Source organism: Abramis brama (genome assembly GCF_963993115.1).
Source record: "Abramis brama genome assembly, chromosome: 9".
In the NCBI taxonomy this organism is placed as follows: Eukaryota; Metazoa; Chordata; class Actinopteri; order Cypriniformes; family Leuciscidae; genus Abramis; species Abramis brama.
Genome location: NC_139971.1, coordinates 27,944,560 through 27,958,339, shown reverse-complemented (window position 1 = coordinate 27,958,339; position 13,780 = coordinate 27,944,560). Strand labels below are relative to the sequence as shown.

Sequence of the window (13,780 nt, the reverse complement as noted above, 5' to 3'; positions counted from 1 at the left end):
GGTTTTCTATGACATGGTTCTGAATGGGTTTTGCAGAAGTCTGTGACACACACACACACACACACACACACACACGCACGCGCACACACACACACACACACACACGTTGGGTTTTCGTGTTTTATGGGGACTTGTTATGGGGATGTTTTTTATACTGTACAAACTGTGTATTCTGTCTCCCTACACTAACCCTACTCCTAAATCTACCCATCACAGAACATTTTCAAAACACTTCATTTAGTATGATTTATAAGCTGTTTTCCTCATGGGGACCAAAAAATGTCCCCACAAGGACAAGAATTTCAGATATTGCCACTTTGTGGGGACATTTTGTCCCCATAATGTAGGGTTTACCAGGACCATACACACACACATACACACACACACACACACACACACACAGACAGTGGGATAATGCATGTGCACTATGCGTGTTTCAGGCACAGAGTCCTTTGGGCTTTTCTCGTGCACTATAAATGGAGAAGAAAGAGATCAGACTCACAGAGCAGTCTTCAGGTGAGTAATGCTGCCCACGCTATAACCTAAAATCACCTAGTTCTAATCAGAAAGGCTGGTTTAAAGTACACAAACCCTCAAGGAACTCTTATTTTTCAGTCTCTGTCAAAACACTTAAAATTGACTGCTATGACTGAATGTCTATCGCAAGCGATGGAGATGCAAGTTTTAATGCCCACGCTGCAGGTTCATCCCACGACATGCAGATGAGCTGGAGTTAGATGTTGATGATCCATTATTCATTGAGGAAGAGGAGGATGATTACTGGTACCGTGGGTACAATATGCGCACAGGGGCCAGGGGGATTTTCCCAGCGTACTACGCCCACGAGGTTGTTGGCCAAACAAAAGACCTGATGAGTAAGTATTTTAACAATACAATGTTTTTGAAACATGTTTTTTTATTCCCTGTGCTCATGCTTGAGGAGTCTGATAAAAAATAATACTCTTTCTGTTTTCCATTATTATTATTTTTTATATATTTTATAAAATGATTGTATTCTAAAGAGTACATATATATATATATGTATATATAAAAAATACTTTTTGTAATTATTTAAGTGTTTTTCTATTAAGTAATGTGTGACTGTTTTTTTTTTCTATTTCTTTGGCCTTCACATCTGGTCTCTTTATTAAAGCACTTGGTGATTCAGCGTTGTCTGTATATGTGTGTTTCCATAGCAATGAAGAGGAACCCTGCTTGGATGGAAAGCTTCCGAGTGCAGTTCCTGGGTTCGGTGGAGGTTCCTTATCACCAAGGCAACGGCATTCTGTGTGCTGCCATGCAGAAGGTACCGTAAACAGGACATTTATCAGTTTGTGCGTTACTTGTGTGAGATAATGAATGAATGCACAATGTTTTATCATATGATGCAAAGCTGAACAAATGTATTTGTGTTTGTCTTACAGATCGCAATGGCAAGGAAGAGGACGGTGCATCTTCATCCCCCATCTATTTGTGAGCTAGAAATAAGCATGCAGGGTGTGAAACTAGTCATGAGTTTGGATGATGAGTACGACCTTTCAGGGGAGGTGAGAGAGACTGTGAGAAAAAGAGAGAGAAAACGTGCATGCAATCTTTTTTCTTTTCTTTTTTTTTTTGGCTCTGCCAGATATGACAATGGTCTTGGACTTTATACCCAATCAGCACTCAGCTATGATTAATTTATTTTTGACATTTAATATAATTCCTCTTCTCCTTTCTTTTCATAGTTTGACAGATGTAGTCACTTCTTCCAAATGAAAAACATCTCCTTCTGTGGATGTCATCCTAAAAACAACTGGTAAGCACACACATACACACATACACACATGTTGTGTTTTCATGTTTTATGGGGACTTTCCATAGACATAATGATTTTTATACTGTACAAACTATATTTTGTCCCCTTACACTAACCCTACCCCTAAAACTACTCATCACAGAAAACTCGCAAATTTTCAAAAAACATCACTTAGGGCCAGATTTACTAAACAGGAATTCCAAAACAGCGCCGATGGGAGTGTAAAGTTATGTGCGTGATCTACTGAAAACGCGCAAATTAAAGAACACAGACGTAGTCAGATAATTTCCATAATGACCAACGCAATCTACCAGGTAGCTTCTGGTTTAAGACATGCTTTTTTTGGGCGGTAAATAATGGCACAAACTGTAGTAAATGAACTTGCGTGATTGATTTAAATACATTACAGTAGTTTTTTAATGCCAAAAAAGGGTTTGCGCTGGCGCAAGCTGTTAGTAAATCTGGCCCTTAGTATGATTTATAAGCTGTTTTCCTCATGGGGACATAAAAAATGTCCCCACAAGGACAAGGATTTTGGATATTGCCATCTTTTGTCTCCGTAATGTAGGGTTTACCAGGCCACACACAGACCGTAACACTTTCTACTACTTTTAGTAAGCCCCAAATAAGTCTTGGAAGATATTGCAGGTTTAATAACACTCACCCCTGTCTCTGTGTGTCTTTCTGTAGTTATTTTGGTTTTATCACCAAGCACCCGATGCTGAACAGGTTTGCATGTCACGTCTTTGTCTCTCAGGACTCCATGAGACATGTAGCCGAGTGTGTGGGGTGAGTCTAAATCTCTTAAACGTCACGCTATAACATTCACAATGAACTTTTGAGACCGAGAATAGAGAGCCAAAAAGAAAAGAAGAAAAGAGAAGTCAATGAGAGTGATTGGTCTCTGCTCCAATTATCAGAGCACAGAACAGACTGCTGTGTGAATTATTAAAGCTTCTCTCTTTTGGAGCAGACAGGACACCTGAGTTATGGGCCCCAGATAGCTCTGCCACATTACATAATATGACCTCATGAACATATACATTATTTAACCTTATCATCGAGCAGAGAAATGGAGGGAAAAGTTTAAGAACAGAAACTAAATTAAGAAGAGTGAAGCTCATCACCCTACGCACATCTACAGACTCACAGCTTCTTGTTTTCTGTGGTGCTGTTGAAATTATAACTCACTTAGAAAAAAAGTGTCCTGCTATGTACAGTACATCACATTGCGAAAATAAAATGGTTTGCCAACAGCATTTCACAATAATTCCACAGCTTATTGTGGGATTTTCGCTACATACATTTCTCAATCTATGTTCTGATCACTTATGTCTCTGTGTGCTTGTTTTAGACGGGCATTCCACGAGTACTACCAGGAGCACTTAGAATACGCCTGTCCTACCGAAGATATCTACCTTGAGTAGAGGAGGAAAAGGGTAACCATGGCAACTGCTGACAGATGTCTGTTCCTGGGCTTGGCCACTACGAGGCGCCTGGCAGCCTTCTCAAATGTAACATAGGCCCTCATCTCTTTATTCCCTTCCTCAGTTTCTCTTGTTCTCTCAAAATGAACTGAGCTGAATACTCTACATAGGCTCTTAGTGGTCTGTCTATTTATTTAAATGTTTATCGATTCATTTATTCTCTTCACTGAGATGGATTGCCTGTTTATTTAACTTTTCTACTATATAATTAGGGACATGGTTCGGGGTGGAAACATTGGTTCAATTTCTTTTTTTTATATATATAGTCCTGGTTTAGAAAAGGCGAAATATGACTTCACATGTTTGAATGCATGGCTTTGAGGGTTATGCTCACAAACACACAGGAGAACTCTAACAATGTCTAAAATCGAAAGGCAATGAAAGGTTTGAGTCTGAAGACCAGGATTGTTTGTATATATGTATTTGTCCGATTCTAATACATTGCTGTACTGGGTTTGTACTAAAAAAAGGACAGGGCAGTAGGACGTGACCTGTAAACATTGATAGGTCTACAGATTGTCTGTTCCAATGTAGTAGAAGGTTTAATGTATGTTTCTGATTTTATTGCAATGTAGATACTGTACATTTAGGGACAATTGTAGGTGAATACAGATGCTTCATTACATCACGGTAAGCAAGTATCCTGCTCCGTTTGTCTGCGAATGAAAAAGTGGGACGGATTGTAGATAGGTAGGTTTGGTGTTGACGGACCTTATAGATGGTTTGTTGAATGGTATGAAGTCAACATATTTGACCCCAAAATCACAATAACTAATTTGCCGTTGTGTCATTATTTTCATCACAGTTTAACACCTACAATTACTGTAATGCATCCAGATGTTTTAGTGTTGAGTTTGTTTAACATTTTCATTATTTTCACTGCCATTTTGGCATTATTTTCCATCATAATTGATTACCCACAATGACTGGTGTGCATTCAGATGTTTTAGTTTTGAGTTTATTTGTATTTTTTCATTCATGGTCATTGATGATTCTTAGAAACTCAGTTATAAAAATCAATATTTTTAAATAAAATCAGCATGCAGTTGAGACCGTGCTACAAATACTACCATAATTCATAAATCATTTGCAATGATTATTTATAATAATATAATTAAAATATTAGTTAATACATTATTAATTAATATAACTATTGCTATATCATATTTTTCTTTTTTTGCTTTACAGTAATGGAGGGTGTGGTTATGGAATGTGATCATTTTCATGAAACAATAATATAATTCTTCATTTTCTTAGTTCATAACAAAAAATAAATAACAGTATATACATTCTTTTTATAATTATTTTTTTTTCTCATTTAATTTTGGGGTGAAATATGACTCAGATATGTTTGACCGACTTTGTGCGATTCACGCAGTTGGCTATGCTACAGTCCTTTGGCCATTCAGTCAAATGATATTTCTCTAGCTTTCAAACCCGACAGCCTCCCTGCTACCACTGTCTGCTGTCTTGTACGATTGTCAGGTTGGGCTGACGCTTTTAGCTTTTAAGCCTGATATACAGTAGTCCACCTCTTATGCTTTGAACGTTAGCAGGTAGATATTTCAGTGAGATGCAATGCTTATAGACACAGAGCAAAATGAGTAAAAAGACTGTCCCAGTTCATTAGGAAACACATTGAATTCAGAAATAATTTACCAATCAGTTTAACCAGATAATTTACATCTCAGGACAAATATTGCTTCATATTAGATTGAAAAAGAATAAAATACCTTGGTGAAGTTCTGTCCAGTGGTGGTCCACGGCTAATATATCAGCAATGGATAAGTGTATCTCATTTATGTAGATGCCATGTGATTATGTAATAAGCTCAGGACATCAGAAACCAATCCTCCACTTTGTTTCAAGCTAGTCACAGACTCTCAGACTTCTAACAAGCCCTTGTCCTGACCTTGACCGCCACTGCTGAGACTGAACAGAGCAAATCCCCCTGCTGGCTTCATACAATAATTACCTCATTCAATCTGATGAAAGCAATCCAGGGCCATGCAACAGTTCACAATCAAAATCATGACGTGAAGACATTCAGTTAATATTGCAGGAAAATTTGTTGTGCAGTTTTCATTAAAAATGACTTGGTAGATCCAAGGTAAAATGTGCGGGACATGGATAGGGCAAAATGAAGTAATGACAGCATATTTACACTTACATCAGATAGTTTTTTCCATCACAGCCTGTCAGGTAATTTCCTGTTTTATTATTAAGAAGCGGAGGGCTGTGTTCAAAATGGAATATTGGCATACTACGTAAACATACTACTACTCATTAAATTGCACGTTTAATTCAGGTAATGATGAGTCAAGATTCATCAGTCTGTTAAAATAATCAAGAAGGAGAGCAAAATCACAGCTGCTATTTCATATTCATTTGTCACACTGCATTGGGGGATTTTTAGTATCCTGTCATTTGTGCCGTCTTGTACGTATATTGCACATTTTGGCAAATGTAGTAGGTAATCTGATTTTTTTTTTCTATTGACAGATAAAGTGCACACGCACAAAGTATACATGCTTTATACTAGCACGAGTAGTATGATAGTATGCTATTTTGAGCACAGCCCAACATTCCCTGCAAACATGACTGTATCTTCCAGCAGCCTGCAATCTGTTTTCATGGATATCCATTTATTTGTGACGGTGACGCTGTCACATAAGGAGTTTTATGTTTTCAATGTGACTTGTTTTTGGTTAGATTGCTGTAAATAATCTAGAGTCAGGGTTGCCATGCTGTGTCCTTTCTGTTGAGTATGTTATTGAGATAAATATGTAAATTTAAAAGAAATAATAAAAATAATAATGTTGATGATAACAATCTCACAACCAAAAGCCAACTGTGATGGGGTGAAAAGATATAAATAGCTTTTAATTAGTATTTGTATCTTTCCTTTATCTGCTTTACATTGGTATACATCTGTTGTTGGATGTGTGATCACCATGTGCGGAATAACACGCAATCGCTGATGTTCCAACAGATCCGCCGTGTCAATTAGATGTTCAAATCCTCATTCACAAAAAAAAAACACTCATCAAATGCCCCCAAACCTCCATTCTCTGAATTTCATCATTGCATTTAATGGGTCAAATCAGCAGTTTCGTCTCATTTATGAGCGCAAATTTCAGTTATTTCAGTCAGAGCTCCCAATCCTCCGTTATGACTGTTACATTACATTTTGTGTGTTCATACAGTAAATAAATATCTTAAATATTTTAGCCTTCACTTTAGCAATTTGTAGTGACAAATTGGCTGTGAAACCCCTAACACATTCAGGCAGAGCATCTAATATTTCTACTTAAGCTTGGGTAGCTGAAATACAATTACAAGAAATGCAAAGTTCTGGACTTAACCTTAAATAATTCAGTCCTTCACTGTATAACGGAAACAGCTTCAGTATGACAAAACTATGTATCTTGTATCTTTAAAAATGACAACTTGTAAAAAAAAAAATCAAACAAAAAAAATCTCACTGCCTTGTCATGGTTTTGGTCTTATGAATAAAATACTATATGCTTGATGTCACCAAGTGTTTCTGAGTTTTTTTTGGCAAAGGTGAGACTGATGCTTGCTGACAACTGACAATCATGATTAATTAATTTAATATATCATATTTACTATATATATCCATATGTTTTTTGGTGGGAAGGGCTTTTGAATTGAAAAGGTTGAAAACCACAGCTCTAGGTGATCAAATTAGCTTTAACGTTGCACTGTTTAATTAAACCATTCAGCAGTGTAAAATATAATATGATATGATATGCAATTTAAAAGATGTTTAATTTATATATTTTAATGATTAAAATTCGTTTTCCTATCTATACGTTCAAATAAATGGGAAGTCATTCAGCTAGTTAGGATATGTGTGACGAGGAGGAATAGAATATCTCAAGACCGGTGTTCTTTTAATTCCTTTTATTTCTAAAACGTAATGATTAAGATTAAGTGTTAAAAGCAGACTGATATCAAATTCATCTCAAAAGACCGTATGAGATAAATTGGAGAGTAAACATTCATACATTTGTGCTAAAAAAAACAATAAAAAAAACAGTTCCATAACTGTCATGCATGAACATTTAGCTCCCCTATTCCCTTTGAAAACACCAGTCACTGCTATCATACTATCATGTAGTCACTTACAGTTACTGTCATGACAGTAGGGCTGGGTATCGTTAAAATTTTTTCGATATCGATACCTTGACCTCGATACCGGTTTCTGAACAATACTTTTTTTGATACCAATTTTATAAAATCAGATTACATTACATATTACCTAAAAAATATATTCTAAAATCATATTTGCTGGGATTCGGCAGTGTTCAGGCTGGCTGCCGCTTCCATTAAAGTGCATAAGTGCAGTGGCAGCATTCGGGTTTAGGGGTGCAATTCGGAGTGCAGCAGGGCTCGAGTGCAGAGTCTTGCCCTTTGGCAATCTCACTTTCACCAAACACCATAGAAGCCTCAAACTGCTCCTTGATGGTCTGAATTTGCTTGAGCACAGGATCCCATTCAGTACCATCAAGGTTATAGTTTTCTGAGGGGTCTGCCTCCAGGTTAAATAGTAAAGGAGGATCATGATACTTGAGGAAGGCCAGTAATGAGCAGTTGTTGTCTGGGGTGGTCTCACTGTGAGCTGCGCCTGAGTTATGGGGGAAAAGACGTATTAGAAATAAATAGGAAGGAAGTGAGGATTAAATAGGGAGTCTTAACAGATGGTGAACGTACCCCGTGTATAGTAATGGGCTTTGAAATTTTTCCATCTCACTGCAAACACGCTATACTTCTTACTTGGATCAGTGGGGTAGTAAAACATGGTCTGTCTTTTACTCTGAAACACAAATAACGTTGGCTTAACAACATTACATTTTGGCCCATTTTGGAGGCGTACACACAGTTTCAGATCTATTTGTCACTTATACATCCTTACCGAGGTAGTGAAATGTGCTTGAGGATATATTAATGCATAATTTTTTTTCAAAAAGAATAAAAAAGATGTGCAACATAAAAGAAGGGTCTCGAGAACTGGTTTTAATGACCAGTCTCATCGCCAGAGCTCATTCAGGGTAAAATAATCAAAGAATCCAGAGAAACAAAGTCACAATTTCCCATAAAAATTTAAGCAGCTGTTTTAAACATTGATGATAATAAGAAATGTTTCTTAAACAGAAAATCAGCATATTTGATTCATTTCTGAAGGATCATGTGACACTGAAGACTGGAGTAATGGCTTGCCATTACAGGAATAAGTTACATTTTAATATATATATTAAAATAGAAAACAGTTATTTTAAATTGTAATAATATTTCACAATATTACAGTTTTACTGTATTTATGTTAAAATACATTTTTTAAAACATTAAATTGGTATCACTTTAGTTTATGGTCCAATTCTCCCTATTAACTAGTTGCTTATTAGCATGAATATATTACTAGGATATTGGCTGTTATAAAGCACATATTTATGCCTTATTCTGCATGACCATATTCTACATACATTAATCCTACCCAGTACCTAAACTTAACAACTACCTTACTAACTATTAATAATCAGTAATTAGGAGTTTGCTGAGGCAAAAGTCGTAGTTAATAGTGAGAATTGGACCCTAAACTAAAGCTTGACCCAAAAAAAGCTTACCAATCCCAAACTTTTGAACAGTAGTTAAAAATATATACAGTATATAACTTCATTTTGATAATTTTGTCTCTTACCGGTCCTTTATTGAACAGGATGTCTGTCATGTCCACCCCGTCCAGCTGCACCTCGGGTAATGGAGCCTCAGCCAGTTTGGCAAAGGTGGGCAGAATGTCCAAAGAGCTGGCCAGAGCACGGGTGACACCTTTGAATGATGGGAAAATATGTCAAATAAATGTCCTCCATTTAAAAAAAGTGTGGTATATTTCTTGTAGCTGAATGCATATGTCGGGCCGTTTATCTCTCAGCACCTGGTTGGATCAATCCAGGCCAATATGCGATGGCCGGCTCTCTCATTCCTCCTTCGTAAGTCGTGCCTTTGCCACATTTCATCAGTCCTGCGTTTCCCCCACGCGACTTCCGCATTAGCTCTGGCCTGGGAGCGCACACATATATAGATGTCATGGGACATGGAAACACTCATAAAAGAAGAAACACTTATACCACACCTACCCGTTGTCGCCAGTGAAGAAAATGAGAGTATTGTTGATCACACCTGTCTCCTCCAGAGTTTGCAGAATCTTCCCCACTGTGCCATCAAACTCCATCAAAGCATCACCGAACGGCCCACGGGGTGACTTACCTGCATAGTCTGCACCTGCATACTGAGGGTAGTGTGTGTGCTAGAAAGAGACCATGCAGATAAGGTTGAGATAGTAAAAATCCCATTTATTTTGAAATATATTGTGTCAAACCTTCAAGAAACGCTTGCTATAAGCTCTGAGATTGTTAAATGATGGTTAACACTTCTGTGGAAACCTTTAGAAAATCAGCGTGACTTCCACTATTTTATTTATTTATTTAAATCATTTGAATTGCTGAATTCTTAATGAAAAACTACACTATCCACAATGCTTTCCATCTCTTTGGACCATCCAATCAGAAAAGTCACTGTTACCAAGAGGTTATCAGCGACTGGCCACTCCCATGAAGCTTTACAACCCAAACAACTTGTATACATTTTAATAATTTGCAGGAAACTTAAAAATAATTTGTATTTTATTTAATTTTATATAATTGATGACTACAAGTCAATAGTTTTATATTGCAGTTTTATATTAATTTTAATATTTATATTAAAATTTCAGCAAACAGTTTCTTGAATCTTTACGTAAAGCATTTGTACCCAAAGTTGAAATTAAATTGATTAAAAATAACCATATAACAGATTAAATATTTCTGCAAAAATAAATATTTGTTTACATTTTTCAAATAAAAATCATTATACTGTATGAATTGTATAGTATGCAATAAGCTACACCTTTTCAAACACACCTTTAGTCTAGTAAATAATTGAAAATGTTGGTGGTGTGAGAGTATTGGTATTTTTAGAGACATACAAGCAATGAGCATAAAACGTTACAAAGATGATTTGATTAAGATTCTTGACTTACATGTGAAGGATAGTACAAGAAGAAGGGGCTCTTATTTTGGACGGCATCATTAATGAACTGAGACGCAAATTCGCTGTAAGCCTTCTCAAGCTGCAAGAAATCTGCGGGCTGCTGCTTGATATTCTCATTAAACATGAGAGGCACAGTTACCACACCCTGATCACAGTGGCCATAGCACTTCACATCTGGAGGAAAGCAGGTGAGATTCTGACAGGGACCCTTTGATACAGAGATAAAGGGATTTACCTTAAATATTATTATGCCATGATGAGAGAGATCAACAAAATGAACAATAGATGACACACTTGTATTAATATATATATTATAATAATGCAATGCAATTTCCAGATGAGATTGGAAACAATACAAGAAAACAATTACCTGGTCATGCGAGTATGGGATTCCAAGGTAATTGTCAAAGCCCTGTCTGGTGGGTAGGAAAGTGCCATTAAGTCCAACGCCCAGGTGCCACTTTCCGATCATGGCTGTTGTGTAACCCTGAGCCTTCAGGACCTCTGCGATAGTGGTCTCGTTGAGTGGGAGACCCCCTCTTGAGCCCGGATAGAGCACACCCGGATAGATCCCGGAACGAGTCTGGAATCGACCCGTCAGCAAGGCTGCCCTGGGCCAAAGAATAGTATGTAAGACAACATGCTGCACATTAGTGCATATATATGCTGCACAATTGTTGTCAGAATGAGGATAAATTGTAATCAGGTTGATATTGATTCATTCTTCACAAGGGAAATTAAAGGTCAAGTTGAGCACACTGCATATATCATGCAGCGTATATACATTTTGACAAATTTAGATCATGGGTTTTCTTGCACACAAAAAATTCACATACTGTGCATAAATACTGCAGAAAGAGTAGGCCTACTGGGAGTGTGTTTATTATTTTTACGAACCAAAGTCTGTGAATATTAGCCTGTATTCTGGCGCCATCTTCTGTGCGAGACACTGCACGATCAATTATAGATCATGTACAGTCGTATGTAAGATATCTAATCAATTCTACATAAAATTCTACATACATTTTTTTGATAGCATGAAAGTAAAAAACGAATCCAGTTCAGATCATTCTGAAATAACTGCGCAGGCTATATTAAACTAAATATAATCATTTAAAATAATAATTAATTTTACAATAATTATTTATAATTAATATTCATAATTTCTCATTTTATAATTATAATACATACAGATACCAGTAAGGTGATTCAAAAATCGCCAAAAGCTCGTGTTCAAGTGAACGCATGAAAGTATTAGCATGTGGATAATCGGCTGGATAACAGGTGGATTTGGCTTTACCTGGAAGGGCTGCACACGGGACTCGTGACGTAGAAGTCGGTAAAACGCAGTCCTTTCGCCGCTAGTCTGTCTAGATTAGGGGTGAGAGAGCTTGGGTGTCCAAAACACCCCAGATCACCGTAACCCAAATCATCGGCGAAAAGCAGCACAAAATTCGGCGGTGATGCGCGAACACACTGAGCTGTGATCAAAGCAAGCAACGCGATTATACACGTCAAATCCATCATCTGTAACGCAGCTTACAAAAGCGTTATAATTTATACACGTTAAGTATCATGACAATTCCCGCTTTGTTATTAGCTTCGGGTCCTTTCTTCGCAGCTTTATCGCTGCTTCACATCTCGTGGAAGTCTCTCAGGTTTTTTCATTGAGTCATATGATCACTAACACGTGATCCGGTGAGAAGGGGCTGATGGGATATGTCGTTTTTTAGCCTGATAGGTGTAGTGCATCATGAGTTTTCAGTGAATGGTTGTTTCGTGTGGATTATGGTTATTTTTTATGTTTCCGTGGTATTTTTTTTTTTTTTTTTCATCGAACTTTATATCGGAATATATCAAAGTTTACTTTCCTATGGCCTACATGATCAATAACATCGACAACTTTCTTAAAACATCTCTGAAAATGAGCGGCGTCTGCAGCAGCATGAGGGTGAGTAAATATTAACATTATTTCCATTTTTTTGTGCGAGCTATGCCTCAGTTTAATGCAATTTAATGAGGAAAGAAACATTAGCATTACAAAAAACAGTAAACAATCTAAATAACTAATAAAATTAGGCAATTTTATGCAAATAAAGGCTTTTACCAGTGAGAAAAATCACGTGTTTATCAAATGGAATTAAGAACGGTATGCTCATTCCTATTATTTCACTGTATCAGAGAAATCGCACTGTTTCAGCATTTTTTTGTTTTAAATGTTTGAGAAATGCATTGGGATCCAAAGGTTTGAGACCACATAGTGAAATGCATTTATTTAGTAAAATTTACTAGGCCTTATTTACTACAGATTGTGTCATTACAGCTTTTTATTATTATTAATATCATACCAACAGTTTGAGTGAAAAATAAATGTAAATTCTAATTTCTAGATGTCTTAATTTTTGGTAGGCCCAATGTCTCCCTTTTGCATTGATGCCAGCCACACTCAAAATTACATGAATGCAATTTCATAAATACATCCAGCAATATTTGAGAATGTTTCAAAGAACATCTTTTGTGAAAATCTGACCTTTTAGCTACCAAGGAGTTGATTTTGGCCAATGACACACACACACACACACACACAGACACACACACACACACACACACACACACACACACACACACACACACACACACACACACACACACACACTTATGTTAATCATATGGATTTACAGTCTTAGTGTATTTGATCCCTCTGCATACACTTGCACTTTTTTAATTTGTTTTTCAGGGTGTAAAAAGAAATATGAATATTCGGAAGAATTTAGTTATTTTTAATTCTATATATTTTTTAAATAAATTAAGTTTATTAAATTAAATGTTAAATCATACCCACCAAATGCAGGTTATAATCATGTCATAATCATCTCCATCTTCATTTAGCTTACAGGTGGTGTTGAGCTAACTCCACTGTTTAAAACACATTTTCATTGTCAGCAAGTGATGCTCCTGTTGTGTAGACGCATATATGACTCCTAAACTTTGTATTTTGAGCACAAAACACTGCTCAATCTGTATGTGACTAGAAATGGACATCAGGTTGCAGTTCAGCCCTCTGCCACTGTGGGTAGATGTTTCATAAGCGCTGGAGTGGAGCTCACTGTAGTCTAGTAGGTGCACTAAAGCTGTGGCGATTGATGGGTTCGATCATTAATATCTCATTAGAGGCAGTGAGAGCAGGGGTGCAGTGTCCAGCCGCTGTCCTTTACATCGCCCTGCGCTTGCTTTGCTTGTGATACAACGTGACAATCAGTCAATTAAATGAACGGGGGATGAAATAGATTGCTCCACTAGCTGGAGGAGGTGAAAGTCAGTGGCGATTTTCAGGGAGAGAGGGAAATCTATCACGCTCTGCATTTGAATTGCTCTGCTTTCACAG

At 37.0% G+C, this 13,780-nt stretch overlaps 2 protein-coding genes across 2 annotated transcripts in view; one reads left to right on the top strand and one right to left on the bottom strand.

The window, feature by feature from the left end:
- mapk8ip2 (mitogen-activated protein kinase 8 interacting protein 2) overlaps positions 1-6,822 on the top strand; it is a 41,946-nt gene extending 35,124 nt beyond the window's left edge. The window contains exons 7-13 of the mRNA XM_084124777.1: positions 441-516; positions 703-875; positions 1,197-1,306; positions 1,425-1,547; positions 1,728-1,798; positions 2,489-2,587; positions 3,153-6,822. Coding sequence (XP_083980903.1) covers positions 441-516; positions 703-875; positions 1,197-1,306; positions 1,425-1,547; positions 1,728-1,798; positions 2,489-2,587; positions 3,153-3,225 — 725 coding nt within the window. The 3' untranslated portion in view covers positions 3,226-6,822. The remainder of the gene's footprint in view (positions 1-440; positions 517-702; positions 876-1,196; positions 1,307-1,424; positions 1,548-1,727; positions 1,799-2,488; positions 2,588-3,152) is intronic.
- Positions 6,823-7,181: 359 nt separating this feature from the next.
- Positions 7,182-12,082, bottom strand: arsa (arylsulfatase A). Its single transcript, XM_084124778.1, has 8 exons — positions 11,696-12,082; positions 10,766-11,006; positions 10,385-10,603; positions 9,444-9,613; positions 9,242-9,366; positions 9,008-9,135; positions 8,023-8,125; positions 7,182-7,936 (listed from the first exon to the last, which is right to left on the bottom strand). Exons 1-8 carry the CDS (start codon positions 11,920-11,922, stop codon positions 7,638-7,640), a joined length of 1,512 nt encoding a protein of 503 aa, XP_083980904.1. The 5' UTR covers positions 11,923-12,082; the 3' UTR covers positions 7,182-7,637.
- Positions 12,083-13,780: the final 1,698 nt, after the last annotated feature.

Bases quoted from the DNA above. Each gene is read 5' to 3' on its own strand.
- arsa (XM_084124778.1), bottom strand. From the start codon at position 11,922: ATGATGGATTTGACGTGTATAATCGCGTTGCTTGCTTTGATCACAGCT. The intron at 10,604-10,765 runs GTAATTGTTTTC...TCTGTATCAAAG, and splicing joins TCCCATACTCGCATGACCAG to GGTCCCTGTCAGAATCTCAC. The intron at 9,367-9,443 runs GTAGGTGTGGTA...GTGCGCTCCCAG, and splicing joins TTCTTCACTGGCGACAACGG to GCCAGAGCTAATGCGGAAGT.